At 54.1% G+C, this 10,945-nt stretch overlaps 1 protein-coding gene across 1 annotated transcript in view; it reads left to right on the forward strand.

Moving 5' to 3' along the window:
- Positions 1 to 10,194, forward strand: part of KLHL22 (kelch like family member 22) — a 35,184-nt gene extending 24,990 nt beyond the window's left edge. The window contains exons 5-7 of the mRNA XM_069100931.1: positions 2,288 to 2,480; positions 8,175 to 8,408; positions 9,195 to 10,194. Of these exons, the coding sequence (XP_068957032.1) occupies positions 2,288 to 2,480; positions 8,175 to 8,408; positions 9,195 to 9,572 (805 nt within the window). The 3' untranslated portion in view covers positions 9,573 to 10,194. The remainder of the gene's footprint in view (positions 1 to 2,287; positions 2,481 to 8,174; positions 8,409 to 9,194) is intronic.
- The last annotated feature ends 751 nt before the right edge of the window (positions 10,195 to 10,945 follow it).

Genomic DNA, 10,945 nt, shown 5'->3' on the forward strand with positions numbered 1-10,945 from the left:
TCTGGGCGTCAGAGCTTTCCAACCTCCTGAACCTTAGCAGCCCCAGTTAGTTGAGCTAATCCTTATTCGCTATCATCTCAAACCTCCTCCCTGTGATGTCTACAGACCCTCCTCTGGGCAGGTTCCCGTTGCCCAGAGTCCCTCTTGCAAAGCTGAGCACAGTGATCCAGGGGGAGGTAGACTATCCAGGCCAGAGTGAGGAGGGTGCTGATGATGAGAGCTGCTTTACAACTCTGGAAGGCTGGCAGAGGGCATCGTGCCTGACATCTCATCTCGCCATCCTCAGAACGGTGTGGCTGATCTCCCTGTTTTACAACTAAGAATGCAGGCAGACAGAGGTGGAGTGGCTTGCCCAGGGTCCCACAGGCCCCAAGTGTCTGAGGACACATCCAGACTCACATTACCTGCCTCCTAGGTCACCTGGCTGCCCCATCCTGGGGGGAAGGGACCCTGTGGCCCGGGAGGGGTTGGCCTTCTCTGCTTCATTGTTTACAAACCTGTTATAAACCGTTTGTATGTCATTTGTTTATGTATGGAGAAGGCTGACCAACCATAGGAAATCTTCCTAGAAAGGGAGTGAGGTGGGGGGGGGAGACACAAGGTTTCCAGTGAGAGCTTCAGAAAAAAGAAAAGGAAGATGCCTTGTTCAGCCCCTCCACCTCAGCCCTATGATGCTGTTATATCTGAATTTTATGGCCCTGTGAACTGTGTTCTGGAGGCGGATTCCGAGGGGAAGGTTTGTGTAATGGCAGAGGCTCATTTAAACCTGACTGAGAGGTAGAAAGGGGCCCGCTGTTCTCGACCCTGGTCGGACCCCCTGCCCCAGCCTTGTGTTTGGCAAGGGGGGGGCCATGGGGGGGGGCTGTCAGAGGGCCTGAGATCAGGCCTGCAGGGCTCTGGTGACATTAACCTGGAGAGCAGGGCTCAGGGAAGGGCATGGCTGTCATGGGGAGGACAGCCATGGGAGCAGCGGGTGGAGGGGCCACCTCCCGGGCCACGGGGCTGCTGCTGTGGATTGTTGCTGAGGAGAGGTGGAGCTGGCCGGTCTCCAAGGTCCCTCCCCAGTCTGGTTGGAACAGCCTCTCCAAAGGGCCCGGCGTGCCTGTTATTGCTGGCTTGTGTGGGCTTCCTGTCCCCTCTTCTGGGCAGGTGCTGTTGATCCTGTCATGGCTCTGCCATGCTGCGCTCTCTGGTTCTCCTGCTTAGGGGATTGCTCCCTCTAGGTCTTCTTTTGTTTGTCCAGTTCACACCCCGAAACTGGAAATGTCTGCCTGTCTGTGCCCTTGGCCTCCTTCTCTTCCTCTCCAGACCCTCTTGGTGACCCCCAGATCTTTCTGTTCCTGCCCAGAGCAGCCAGCTACCTATCAGGCATTTCCCTCATGATGTCCAGAACAGAGGTGTTCTCTTTCCCTCCAGCCTTCCCAATTTGGGTCCTTCTTGTCTCCCAGGTTTGCCTTATTAAGTCTGGACTCCTCCCTCTTGTCAGCCTAGTGAGCCTCTGCACATTTCATGCAGCTGCCAGCACTGTCTGGGTCTCCCCAGCCTCCCCCCTTACCTCTTCCTCCCATTTCTGCCATCCCACACAAAGCTGCAGAGGGTGTTTTCCTTAAGTGTCTTGGGGGCTGCATTGTGTCTGCTCAGAGAGCTCCAGGGGCTCACTCTTGCCTCTGTGGGTTAGCTTTAAAGCCCTGCACTCCAGGTGCCCGACTGGACCTGGTTCTCCTTTCCGCCCACTTGGTGGCACCATCTCTTGCCCCTGTGCTTGGCTGAGGCCTTGACTTCAGTGGGTTTTTCCTGTGGATATATCGTTGCTGGCTCCTCTGTTTAGGGTCAGCTACGAGATATGAGGGATAAGTTCTTCTTTGTCCTTCTGACCCTGGGCCTGCACAGGGTAGGTGCTTAATAAATGCCTCCTGGTTGGTTTGGGGGCCTCTGCTTATCATGAGCGTGACAGGGGGAATGACCAAACATCTGTGAAGCCCCTACTGTGTGCTGCTCCTGAGCATCCCAAGACAAGGGTAGGATCCAGGAGCTTCTTTTCTGTCTGGGGAGACAATGTGCACCCTCCAAGTGAATGGGAAGCCAGCACCAGGGCATCTTGGGAGGGGGTGGGGTAGAGGAGGAGCCGGCACCTGGACTGGGCTTTGAAGAAGGTGGGGGCTCTCCTCTGGAGGGCGTTGGCAGGCATCCTGTTCTTCACAGAGCCAGGTCGAGGCTGGGTGGCTCCAGCTCATGGCCTCTGCTGACCCGCACGGCCCCACCCCCGTCTCCTTGTCTCCTTTTCAAGGTATGATCCAAGGCACAACAGGTGGTTTCAGATCCAGTCCCTGCAGCAAGAACATGCCGACCTGTGCGTGTGTGTCCTGGGCAAGCACATCTACGCCGTTGCCGGGCGAGACTATCATGCGGACCTGAAGGAGGTGGAACGCTACGATCCCGACACCAACACGTGGGACTACGTGGCGCCCCTCAAGAGAGAGGTGAGCAGGTGCCAGCCTGGGGGCGGGCCGGGGGCTTGTGGACCCCTCCCTCAGTGAACCGCAGTCTCACTTCTTAAATGCCCGGGAGCCGTCCTTGAGATCAGATGGGACCGGCTTCGGGGTCAGCTCACGGACATTGCTTTCTGGTCACCTGGGCCCGGTCACAGGGGAATGAGCACTGATCAGGGCAGGGCAGCCAGTGGGCGCAGTGGGCCGAGTCAGGAAGACCTGATTCTAGCCCTGTGACCCTGGGCCTCAGTGAAACTGGACAGCAGCAACAGTGCATTGATTAAGCTCCTTCTGTGTGCAGGGCAGTGTGCTGAGGGCTTTACAAATAGGACCTCATGGGTCCTCGATTCTGCCCTGGGGAGGTGCTGTGCTCAGCTCCGTCTGGTGGTTGGAGAAACTGAGGCAGACTTGTAGTGATGGGATGAGCCCAGCGGCACCCAGCTAGGAAGGCTTTGATTCCCGGCCTGGGTTCTGACCATTGGGCCAGTGGGGCTGTGAGGAGCTCAGGGTTCTTTCTGAAGGCAGCTTAGAATGGGGGTGGGGGGGCTTTGCTAGGCAGCCCCTTGAAGGGTCCTCAGGGCACGACCTCCTTTGTTGTTCAGGTGAGTCCAGCTCCTTGTGACACCATTTTGGATTTTCTGGGCACAGATACTAGAGTATCTTTTTTTTAGCTCATTTTACAGACGAGAGAACTGAGGCAGACTGAGGCAAACAGAATTAAGTGACTTGCTCAGGGTCCCACAGCTAGTGAGGTCTGAGGCTGGATTTACAGAATGATGAGGCTTCCTGCTTCTGGGCCCTTTGCTCAGTGCACTGTGGCACCACCTAGTGGCCACCTTCCTTTAGCTGAGCAGATCTCCTTTTTGAACTGTTGGCACCCCTTTGGAGTCCACCCAGGGCCTCAGGCGTGTTCCAGGGTGAGGCTTCCTCATTGGTGCTTTGCAGAGGATGGTGTGGGAGCTCCCCAGCGCCAGCCGGGACGCCCCTATCTCAGTCCTCCTCTCTGTCCCTCTCAGGCTTCTTCCTGCCTGTCCGGTCACTGCCCCCAAATGGGTTGTGCCCCTGAGCTTTCCTCTGGGGCCGCTTCTTTACTCTAAACTCTCTTGCCCAGTGATCTCCATGGCCAGCCTTCCTCTGGCCCCTAGGCTCCAGTCTTGCACCTCCAGCTGTCTAGGCCTGTAGGCACCTTAAACTTAGCATTGGCCAGAAGGTTCTCTTTGCCTCTCCCCGCAGCTCCCCAATTTCTTTAGATGGTGCTGCCAGTCATCTCGCTCTGCCGTCTCAGATTCTTCCTTAGCTCCTTGTGTTCCCTTGTTTGGATTTCCCCTCTCTCTCTGCCTGCCTGATAGAGCCGCCCTGGAGGGGAGGCCCTGCTGCCACTGTCTGCCCTGACCTGCACTCCTTGCTTGCGCCACTCCCTCCACCCAGCTGCCCAAGGGCTGAAGTCAGCCCAGAGCTGCCTGTGTGCTGACTGCCCCCAACTCCAGGAGTTCCTTCTGCTCTCAGATTAATGACAAACCCTTCTGGCATTTAAAGCTCCTTTCCAGCTTGGAGCCATCCTGCCTTTCCAAATGTGTTACTTACCACTTCCCTTTTCTCACTGGCTTTGAACCAAACTGGGCTGGCTATTGTTCACATGATAATTCATCTCTCTCTGTGCCTTTGCCTGAGATGGGCTTCAGCTTCTCTCTCAACCTCAAGTGCTGCCTTTGCCCTCAGATCAGAGCTCTTGAAAGAAAAATAGATCTATGGGTACAAGCTAAACAAATCAGACAGATTTACCACATGGAAATACATTTTGTAATTTATTTTTTTTAATTTTCAATTCTGAATTTTCTCTACCCCATCCCCTACCTATTGAGAAGGCAAGCATTATGATACCCATTACACAGTGTGAAGCATATTGTGTGTGGGGGGGGAAGCAAGGTAAATAAAGTGTTTTTAAAAAAGTGCTCCCCTCTTTATTGAGAGTCACCAGCTCTCTGTCTGCAGGTGCACAGCAGTTTTTGTCATTTCATCCTTCAGGATTGTATTGTTCCGAGTAGCCAAGCGTAGTGCCAATGCAATATTTATCGTGCCCACCATCATGATCAGGACTGTGACTATAAATGTCACATGACACTCGATCTCAAAGTATACCAAACTCTCCATATGGAGGACAGGACTGAAACGTTGATGTAGATACCAGAAAACTGAACCCCAAAACAAGTAAACGGATTCCATCATAACACCAAAAGATATGAAGTCACAATAGCACCGAGGGCCACAACGTCCTTCAGCCTCCCACAAACCAATACAAGATCCACATTTACTCACAAACCTCTCTCTCCCACTGTCTCTCTGATTCTGACTTCCAGCTTCCTGTGGGCTCTGCTTCCCTTCAGCATCCCCTCAGTTTCCAGTTCTTTGCCATCACGAAAAGAGCTGCTAGAAATATTTTTGTACCCCAAAGAGATCAAAGGAAAAAGGCAAGGACCTCCTCAGGATGGGCCTCAGTGAGCAAGGTTCTGGCCTTCTGGCTTGTGTGGGCCCTGCTCCTCAGGTTCACCACGAGGCTGGGAAGGCCTGCGGGGGCCTCCCTCCCTGGCCTGGCCCTGCCCTGCCCCACCCCCAAGGGTTTCAGGTGCTAGGAGGGGATACGCTTGCTGGGGATTCCGTAGTGGTGACTCCAGGCAGGCCAGGTGGCCGCTGGGTTCCATCCTTCCAGCATTGGGCTCAGCAAGGCAGTGGCTGCAGTAGGCTGGCTGCTGCCTCCTTATGCTGTGCTCTGGCGCAGCCTGTCCCAGAGAAATCGGGGCCTGTGGTGGAAGAAGAGGCTTTAGGAGCTGTCCGAGGTCAGACAACAAGTAAATAAATGGGCGAGGAGGGATTCAAACCCATGTTCTCTGGTGGTCTCTCCACTGCCTCTAAAGCCCAAGAAACTTATGCTGTCTTGGGGTGATAAGATGCTACCCAGATCTATATAATACAAATTAATAAGTCCATGACAGGGAACAGGGTGCTAAGAGGTCAGGTGAACCTGGCACATGGTAAGCACCTAGTAAATCTTTGTTCATTGAGAATCAGCATTTATTAAGCACCTACTGTGTTCTGGGCACTGTGCTAAATGCCAGGGACACAGACAGAGGCAGAGACAGGGCCTGGCCTCAAGGAGTTCTCAGTCTAACAGGGGAGCCTAACACTAAGCCTGACAAGCAAGCTGTGCACGGGGTAAATGGGAAAGACTTGGAGAGTGGCCCTGGAATTCAAAGGGTGAGAAAGGGTTTCCTGTGGAAGCTGGGCCAAGGGGTCAGTAGGAAGGAGAGTGACCCAGGCATAGGGATGGCCAGAGGAAATTCCCTGAGCTGAGAGATGGAGGGTCCTGGTGGAGAAGCCAGGGCCTTGCCAGGGTCGCTGCGTTGCAGAGGCAAGGTTCCTAAGAAGACTAGAAGGGAGGAGGGGGCAGGCTGTGAAGGCCAAACAAAGCATGTTGTATTTGCTCCTGGAGTCAGCAGGATGCTGCTGGAGTTTATTGAGTGGTGAGAGCCATCATCCAGTGGACCTGGGCTTTAGGAAAAGGCTTCAGTGGCTGAACAGAGGATGGACTGGAGGGAGAGACTTGAGGCAGGCAGAATCTTAGCAGCTATGGCTATAGTCCGTGGGTGAGAGGCTGAGGGTCTGTACTAGGCTAGGGGAAACACTGTCAGAGGAGATAAGGGCATATATTCAGATGATAATTGAAGCAGTGGGGAGCTGGTGAAGTAGTCTAGAGGGAGAGAAGGGGGCTCAGGACAGAGTCCTGCGGGGCACCTGTGGTGAGAGGTTGTGATGGTCAGGGAGGAAGGGGAGGACCAGGAGAGAGGGGTGGCCAGACGAGGAGAGTGTGGGGGGCCTGTGTCCAAGGTGCAGAGAGGCCAAGGAGGGGGGGGATGGATCCGGGGTTGAAGAGGTGGTTCATTGGCCCTGTGGAAAGAGAAGTTTTCCTTGAAGGAGGAAGGTTTTAGGAAAAGTGAAAGGAGAGAAAGTGGGGGCCCTTAGTGCCAGTGACCTGCTTGAGGAGCGGGCTTGTGGGTGGAGTTCCACATGCAGATGGGAGGAGAGATGTGTGTAGCCATATGGGGAAGGGTTATTGTTAGCATGAGGTGGTGACTAAACGTTCTGTAACTGTATGTTTCTACCTCATGCTTTTTCCCCACTGGCCCCAGGAGGTGGTTACTGTACATTTTTTAGTTGGGGAAACTGGTGACCTGGCCTGAATTGGCATGCAGGCCTGGGCTTCCTAACTGCAGCCATGGTGATGTACAACCAGAAAGCTTGGCTGGGGTTGGAATTTTAGAAATTTAAAGTGTCACCATAAATAATGACTTGGAGGAGGATCTGAGTTCAAATCCAGCCTCAGACACTTAACACAAAAACTAGCTGTGTGACCTTGGGAAATCACTTAACCCCAATTGCCCTACTTTCCCCCCTCTAAAAAGCAAAAAACAAAACAAAAAAAAAACATGGAAAGCACATCCAGTCACCTCCTTGTAGGTGTCTTTTAAAATTTTAAGTGTTTTGAGCTATAGAGCCATTCACTCTATCATCCAGTGGGAGGCCTTTCCCTCCTCATCAGTCAAGTGAAGATATTGGAGTATGTGGTCCCAGAGCTCTCTTCCAACTCCAAAGTACTGTTGATCCTAAGGATTTGGGGTAAAAGCTATACTAGTGAGGGGGCACAGAAGAGAAGGGAGGGTCTGGAACAGGGCCTTGACATTATCTGTTCTTCCCAACAGCCTGGTGGTGTAGATAGGACAGGCATTATCCCCATTTACAGGTGAGAAAACTGAGTCACACAGAGTGGGTGTGCATTAGGGTCCCATAGCCAGTCAACAGCAAGACCAAGGTCAGCCCTGGACCTGCTGACTCAAAAACCAGTGTTGTGTTCATGGCCCTGGAGTCTTGGGTTTTCTCCAGAGGGCAGAACTGGGTCGAAGGGGGAGCAGCTACAGAGAGGTGGATTTAGACTGGATCACCTCTCTCCCCCATGTCCTAGTGGGCATTCACTGTGGGCAGAGCCGGAAACAGCACCTGCCCTCAGGGCACTTCTCCTCTAGGATGAGTGTGAGATGTGCTGGGGGTGGGTGCTGCTGCATCACAGGAGGTGAGGCTGTAGGGGGGGGGAGCACGGGGTGGGGAGGAGACCCCAGAGGGTCATGATTGAGTTCCCATTACCCTCCCAGGATCCCCATGAGCAGCCTGCCCTTCCTGGATGTTTGCTGATTAGATCAGTGTATCTGTGTATGGGGGCCTTCATGACCACAGGCCTGGGAGTCAGCCAGAATTTCAGGGTCTTTCACCGCCAAGTATCACTTGGTACCCACTGTGTACCAGACATTGTGCCAGAGGCCTTGGGAATACAGAGACAAAGGTGAGCAAACCTTTCCCATTTGGGGGACAGCCTCATCAGTTAGTGCCCGCTGTAGGTGTGCCAGGCATGCGTGGGCAATGGGGTTGCTCTTCTGGAGGAAGATGAGCCGAGCCTTGGCTCAGGAGAAGACTGCAAGGCTAGGGGCAAGGGGCTGGCCTCCAGCTGGGAGTCAGAGTACAAAGCCTGGTCGTCATTCTTCTCCACTCCATTTGCTACCTCGCCAGAGAAAGGACCCAGGATGTCGTCCCTGCTCATCCCTGCCCGTCTCACTTGCTGCCCGCCTTGTCTCTGTGTAGGTGTATGCACACGCAGGGGCCACTCTGGACGGCAAGATGTATATCACCTGTGGCCGGCGAGGGGAGGACTACCTCAAAGAGCTGCACTGCTACGACCCCGACGCCAACTGCTGGGAGGCGCTGGCCGACGGCCCCATCCGGCGCGCCTGGCACGGCATGGCCACCCTGCTGGGGAGACTGTACGTGATCGGCGGCAGCAACAACGACTCGGGCTACCGGAGGGACGTGCACCAGGTGAGGGGGTGGGAGAAGGGGGTGCTGCGGCCTCAGCAGCCCTGGCAGGTGGGGAGAGCAGGGGCCGACCCGGCGTTCCGACTCCAGGCCCTGCACGGTTTATTTCCAGTTGAACCATTCCGTTATAGCATAGATGCGGAGTGTGGCTACCTTTGGGCTCCGTCCTCATAGGGCTTAAACGTCTATGTCATGGGGTAATATGCTGTCTTCCCCTGCCCCTCTTCTACCAGTTAAGGAGTGAGTCTTTCATGTGACCAGCTGGGAATGAACCCCGCGCCAGGAGCCCCGGCACTGTGCAGGCTGCTCCCAAATTGGAGGCACCCTGGTTTCTGCCTCACTGGGGTTAGGGAGCCATGTGGGAGGCCTCAGTGATGAGCGCTGAGGTGAGGGGATGGAATCTGGTCATCCCAGGCTGGGGACTTGAAGGACAGGTAGGATGTAGAGGGAGGAACCACATGGGCAGAGAATGTCATGGTCCACTGGCATTGCCCAGGGCCCAGCCTCAGCCCCTGAAGGCCCAAGATGCAGTCGTGGCCCCCGAACTCCTCGGCCCCATCATGGGGTTCAGCAACAGAAACTGACGGGCCGTCTTCAGTAGACGTGCGGTGAAAGAAGAGGACCAGCCATCTGCCTGGCTGCTGCGCCCTCAGGACAGCTCCATGTGCTGTCTCTGTCATCAGAATGGGAGCCCCTGGCTGACCTTTGGTCTGTGTTCCCAGAGCTGGCCCTGGTGCATGAGCTGAGCACATCTTTCCTTCATCTCAATGCTGGCATTTTCCCTTGCAGGTTGTGTGCTATAGCCCAAGCACCAGGCAGTGGACAGCAGTCTACCCACTCCCTGCTGGGCATGGCGAGCCAGGCATCGCTGTTCTGGACAATAAGATCTACGTTTTGGGGGGCCGCTCCCACAACCGAGGCAGCCGCATGAGCTATGTTCACATCTATGATGTAGAGAAGGACTGCTGGGAAGAAGGGCCTCAGCTGGAGAACGCCATCTCTGGCCTGGCAGCGTGTGTGCTCACTCTGCCCAGATCTCTACTCACAGACCCTGCCCGGCGGGCCCCCAGCTGGCATCCAGACCGGGGGCAGCGTGATCCTGACCTGGGATCAGAGGTGATGAGTGTGTCTGACTGGGAGGAGTTTGATAACTCCAGCGAAGACTGAACCTTGGGGCGAGTCCACTCTTGGTTTTAAGAGGGAAGGATGGCAGGGGCCTTTGCAGGTGATGAAGCCTCAGTGGGGCCAGAAAGATTGAGCACTTGAGACCTGGCTGCTTCACTTCCATCTCTTAAAGGGAGGCCAAATGTCTTCCAATTAGCCACATTGTGACTCAGAACTAGCCAGGCCCCAGGAACTATCTGAGGAAAGGGATCTGGACAGTGTGGCAAGATGTGCCAACGGGGTTTTAGAAAGAGAGATTTTTAACTTTTGAGAGTAACTTTGTAGATCTCCCTCCTGCCTGCCACTGATTGGCAGCCTTGGGCTCAGTTATGTTGTCTCTGTCAGAAGCAGAGGCTTCTGGAAGCAGAGTGTGGAGCTGACTGTTGGAGGCCTAAAGCAGCAAGGCCTTCTCAGGACAAGCACTGTGACCCTGAGGGCTGGGTGCCAGCATGGCCCAAGGCACAGAGCAAGCCTCAGTAGGTAGGAGGGTTAGAACCAGTTCTGTGGATGGAAAGGGCATGGATTTTTTTTGGGGGGGGGGTTTTTTAAAACCGTACAGTTCATAAATGAAATAATAAAATCCTATAGGAGAGCTTTATTTCATTCCTAGGACCAGGCCTTGATTTTCCTTTTTCTGTGCCTTTAACGCCGTGTCTGAAATGGACAGTGCCCTGATTTCCAAGTGTCAAACCCACCCAGGCAGGCCGAATGCATCCTCGCCCACCCACCGCCTGCCAGGTTTCATATCCTTACTTAATGAACTGAGGTTTTCTTGATTTGATGTCCTTGTATGGACCCCAAGCATACAAACTGAATTACTGTTAGCTTCCCTTTGTAAGCCGGGCAGGTTTGGCACTCATGGGAATGTCTGTGCTGGGTCACTCCCCACTCCCAGGCACACAGCTCAGAGAGCTCTCAGCTCCTAAGTTTTGTCATGCCTTCAGACTGCATTTCCAAAGCCCTTGGTCCTTGTGTGATTGATCCCTCTCCCCTGCCACAGTGATGTAGTGGGAATGAGCTGTGTTCCTCATTTGATGTAGAAGGAGGGACCATCGAAGGGAAGGAGTGCCCCCGTAGAAAGCGATGGCCATCCAGAGCTAATTATCTGAAATAAAAGGAAGGCACCAAGTTACCAAACATTTACAGCTGAATTTGCAAAGCCAGCCTTTGCACGCCGTCAAGTCTTGCGACTCCTATGAGGTCAGAGACCAGGAGTGACATAGAGTTGATTTTTATAAGAAGAGAGGAATTTTAAAAGTGACAGAAACTCATGTTAAACACGATCCAATTGGCCAAAGCAGGTTGTCAGACTAGCGTGCTTTTGTTGGGCTTTCTTAACCCCACAGTGACGTCGAAATTGCCCCAGAAGTTTTGCC

The sequence above is a fragment of the Petaurus breviceps genome, unplaced genomic scaffold (assembly GCF_028583685.1).
Source record: "Petaurus breviceps papuanus isolate PSGF00001 unplaced genomic scaffold, PetGlider_PUasm1.0 428, whole genome shotgun sequence".
NCBI classification, from domain to species: Eukaryota; Metazoa; Chordata; class Mammalia; order Diprotodontia; family Petauridae; genus Petaurus; species Petaurus breviceps.